General features: G+C 36.2%; 1 protein-coding gene across 1 annotated transcript; it reads right to left on the bottom strand.

Moving 5' to 3' along the window:
- Positions 1–614: 614 nt before the first annotated feature.
- LOC146579100 (low affinity immunoglobulin gamma Fc region receptor III-like) lies at positions 615–3,530 on the bottom strand. Its single transcript, XM_085267914.1, has 6 exons — positions 3,512–3,530; positions 3,061–3,120; positions 2,574–2,830; positions 2,139–2,385; positions 1,545–1,706; positions 615–823 (listed from the first exon to the last, which is right to left on the bottom strand). Exons 1-6 carry the CDS (start codon positions 3,528–3,530, stop codon positions 615–617), a joined length of 954 nt encoding a protein of 317 aa, XP_085124040.1.
- Positions 3,531–4,761: the final 1,231 nt, after the last annotated feature.

A 4,761-nucleotide genomic window follows, 5' to 3' on the forward strand; every position in this document is an offset into this window, starting at 1 on the left:
TGTCGTCAGTCCACAGTGTTTTCCTGAAAGTCTTGTTTTTGGCAAAACTGACACTAGCCTTTATGTTTCTTTTGCTCACCACTAGTTTTCATGTTGTAACTCTGTTATGCAGGCCATTTTCCTCCAGGCTCTTTCATGAATACTAACCTTAACTGACACAAGTGAGTCCTGCTGTTTTTGTTCTAGGGTCTTTTGTGACCTCTTGGATGAGTCATCGCTGTGCTCTCGGGGTAATTTTTGTTGCCGGCCACTCCTAGTAAGGTTCACCACTGTTCCATGTTTTTGCCATTTGTGGATAATTGCCCTCACTGTGGTTCACTGGAGACCCACAGCTTTAGAAATGGCTCAAACTTTTCCAGACTGAAAGATCTCAATTACTTTGTTTCTTATTTCTTTCTGAATTTCCTTGGATCCCAGCATGATGTCTGGCTTTTGAGGATCTTTTGGTTTACTCCACTTTGTCAGGCATATTTAAGTGATTCTTTTATTTATAACAGGTGTGGCAGTGATCAGGCCTGGGTGTGGCTAGAGAAATTGAACTGAGTTTTCCAAAGTTGTGATACATTACAGCTGATCCCTGTAGGGAAATTACTCTCTGCACTTAACCCATTCACTCAGTGAAGCAGTGGGCCCATGGAGGAGTGTGTAGACAGTACCTTGCTCAGGGGTACCTCAGGGTATAAAAATGATATTATGTAATAAGTACCTTTTCTCTTGTTGTTTTTTCTGCCATTGTCACATTTATCCATGATTACATCAGGTACCCTGACATCTTCATACATTGGAACAAATAAACATAAGACATACGTGTATACACATGTATACATACATAGTAGTAGAAAAGTAGACAGCATACATATACTTTTAAAATAGTAATCCTTACAGTCTTTACAGTCAAGTTAGAGACACCGTTTTTTGAAATTATTGCTATGCTTCAAGAGGAGTAATTACTAGAAAAAAATACTGAATGCACAGTATTATAAATAATCATTTTATATAATTGTATTATTATGCAGTGTGGTTTCTGTTAATTTACCATGTAATTCTTACCTGGTGCTGATGTCCCAGAGGAAGCACATGCTATTAGATTAAAAAATATAAATAAAATAAACAGAGAGATCAAATGTGAGAACCAACATGAAACTGCTAGCTCAACCATCATTTTTGTATTACTTACTTAAATAAACCTTCTTTAATCTACCGTACAAATGCTTACCCTAAGCTCTGCTACCCATTGCACACACTACACTTTTATTTGCTTTATTTTGAGTGCATCTCTCAGTTTTCCCTATATTGGCTATATGGCAAAAGTGAATTAGGCAGTCATGAAGTAATGTCAAAGGCTTGAGTACAGTTTTCAGACAGTAGTAGTGGAGCTCATACATGCCCACTTTTAATTATACTATTATACTTAACATCCTGTGGCCACAAAATGTGTGGGGTTTTAGAAGGATCCCTTTTATAGGGAAGCATTCTATGGAAGACAGTAAATAATTTTATTATTTCTAATTTGCAGCTGAATGAAATATTGTCTATACCTCTGTGTTTCTGATGGTAAAGTACTCCAATAACGACCAGCACAGCTACACCCAAAGTCGTGAAGACAGCTGACAACAAGATGGAGGGCTCAGTGGAGTTGGGTGTCTCTTCTGGACTCCTTTCATATTCACGAGGTATTGTTTCTTGAGGTGTGGTAACAATGTCCACTGTTAACAAAATAAAAAAATTGGTATGGCAATATTCAAGTTTAATTTGCATGGAAATTACTGGTCAAAGAAAAAAAAAACTCATCAAAACCTCTTAGTATTTATTCTATGAAACTCTGACATTTGATAATTAATATCAGTTTGTCCAAAAGATCTAATCATAACATTTTTACTTTTTGTTTTGACTCAATTTAGGTCTTTAGTTGTGCAGATTGTAATTTATTTTTTTCACATCATAGTCACTAGAGCTCGAATCCTGGATGAGCCTTGGTTTGAATTGTACATTGCGATTTTGTTCTAGCATCGTATTTTTAGCCTATTTAATGTATAAAGCTAAAAAAAAAAACCAAAAAAAACAGAAAATGTGAAATACTGTGTGTGTGCTGTTTCTTTTATACACAATTATATGTCAGGTATGTAGTCATTTCTCACCCCTAACAGTCAGCCAACTCTCTGGTGATTTCCCTTGAGATTCAGAAAAGATGCACTTGTACAGTCCTTCATTAGACTTGGAAACATTGGGAATGGTTATCTTTCCTCCATATCCAGTTTCCAAATTGTGGCCATCTTTATAAAAATCAGCTGGAAGATTGGAAGGCATTCCTTTTTTTCTACAACCCAAAGTGACATTTTCTCCCTCCATAACAGGAAAAGCGGGAATCTCCAGGATCACATCTCCTCAAAAAAAAAAAAAATAATAATAATAATTATAATGATGAATACAATGATACAAAGTCATTGTGCAAATCTAACTAAAGTGAAGATAGCTGCAAATATATTTTGAATAAAGCCTATTTTAACTTTTTCTGGAGCCATGGCAGCATATTGAACTTTTTAAAAAAATGTTAATTGTGGGTTACTAAACATACTAGTGATGGTGATGTTGACAGTGCTGCTTTTCTCTCCGTCTTCTTTTTCGCACCAGTATTCTCCACTGTGTGACTTAAAGGCAGGTTTAATGTACAAAGTTCTTGTTGATGTTTCCCACTGAGTAGAATTTAAGCCAAGCTTTTTGATCACTATCCATTCTGCTGGGCCATGAAACCCCGAGCAGTTTAATGAGATGGAATCATATTCAAAGAACTGAAGTCTGTTTGGATGAACATGAAGATAAGCTCCTTCTGCTGCACAGATAAGCGGGAAAAGAAAAGAAAAGAAAGTGAGTTTATATCCACTGTTCAAAAAGAGCAAAGTGAAAACTCACATTGATTAACCAGTTTAATTTTAGTGCAGAACTAATACTCTGTGTTACATTGAGACCACCACTGTTGAAATTGTGAGACTCAGCATAGAAAATACATACAATAACTACATCCTTATTTTTTTTACAGTTTATATATCAAAAATGTCTTACATTTCTGAGCATGGCAACATTTCTGATTTTCAGCCATGAGCAGAAACAGTGCCATCACCACTGCAGACACAAAAAGAAAACCTTCATTACACCGCCACTCAAATTATTAAATTTAGCTTTTAGTGGCATATTTCAATCGTTTTCCCCCTTTTTGAATAAATACATATTGTAAACACTGACTAAAAGTAGGATTCATGTTTTGATAACTGTAATCATACACACCAATGTCCTTATTGACTGAAATAAACTCCTTTAAATGCAAGTCAATAAAAGTTAAAGGAGTTTCTATCACCAATACTAACTGACTGGTTAAAGAAAATCTGACTCTAACAAAAGTATTTAGGTAGTAAAGTTTTAATACTGTCTAATAGACAAACATCTTATTTTGAAGATTTGATTTTGAAGTTGAATAGAGATGGAAAGAAGAATCAGTACTCACTCAGTCTCATACCGAGCCCTGTGACCTCCATGTTACCCCTCACATGTCTCACATATCACTGAGTAAAAGCACAATATGATAGATGTGAAGGTGTAGTACTTCCTTTTTCCTGTTCAGTGTAGAAGCAACAGTGACTTTTTTTCCTCCACATAGTTTACTTTTATGGGGAAGTTCTGTTTTGTTTACATTAGAAAGTACAGATAAGGAAGAGAAAAACAAAAAAAGTGATAGATCATGACTTAGCTTAATCATCACTGAACAGCATAATGTTACAGCTGCGGTGGCAGATGTTTGGGGTTATGATAGAGAACCCAAAATGCAGGAACTGGCTTTGATGCGATGAGTGAGCTTTTATTGAAACGATGTGAAATAACAGACTGACATGGAGGTGGTGAGGAGAGGAACTAAGCAATAACCTAAACTGGGAAAATCGAATGAATGAAACTGAAACCTAAGCTCAAAGGATGACATGCAGGGAAAAACACTGGACGACTCAAAGATGAACACAGGAAGAACCGCAGAGGAAACACAGGGAGGCAAAACAGATGTACCAGGAAAAGGCAGAAGAAAACGCACGACTGAATGGGAGACAGAAAGGAAACAAGCTATGAGAAATCAGAGCCGACAAGACTTTGGGAAGCAAAACCAGACACACTACACACAAGACAGGGACTATCAAAGTAAAACAGAAACAAGCTTAAGACAAGACATCAGACATAGCAACAGGGAGGGAACACATGGGCAGACACAAAACAGAGGAAGCAGGGAATCAAAACCCTAGAACTAAAAAGTCTAAAATCAAATACTTAGACAGAATACACTAGAACACAAGATCATAATAATAAACATAAAACGCTGGGTCAAATGACCCAGGACCATGACACATAATCCATGTAGTTTCAGACCACCTAGAGCAGTATGTAAAAGATTTTAATTAAAACCCATTTACTTATGAATATTACCATTTCTGCTGTTTTCATTTTATGTATTGCGTCATTAATCAGACATAAACATTGACTTTAGTTAACCTCACATTGGGAAAATTCACTTACTAAAGCAACAGAAAGAATGGAAAGAAAAAGTGAATTCGGGATATATTATAGAATGTAAAAACAGAAAAAAAATTGTGTACAAAAAAAGCTGAACTTTCACCTCCAGAATCCCCTATGTGAATCACCACTTTATCTTCGTGGAGGGTTTGTTGAGGGGTTTTTGTCTCCTGGTAGGGTCTCCCATGGGAAATTGGCCATGGGAAAGGGTTT

Source organism: Mchenga conophoros, linkage group LG3 (genome assembly GCF_057382185.1).
Source record: "Mchenga conophoros isolate Kocher_MC1m ecotype Shallow Benthic linkage group LG3, M_conophoros_male_GT1.1, whole genome shotgun sequence".
Lineage (NCBI taxonomy): Eukaryota > Metazoa > Chordata > Actinopteri > Cichliformes > Cichlidae > Mchenga > Mchenga conophoros.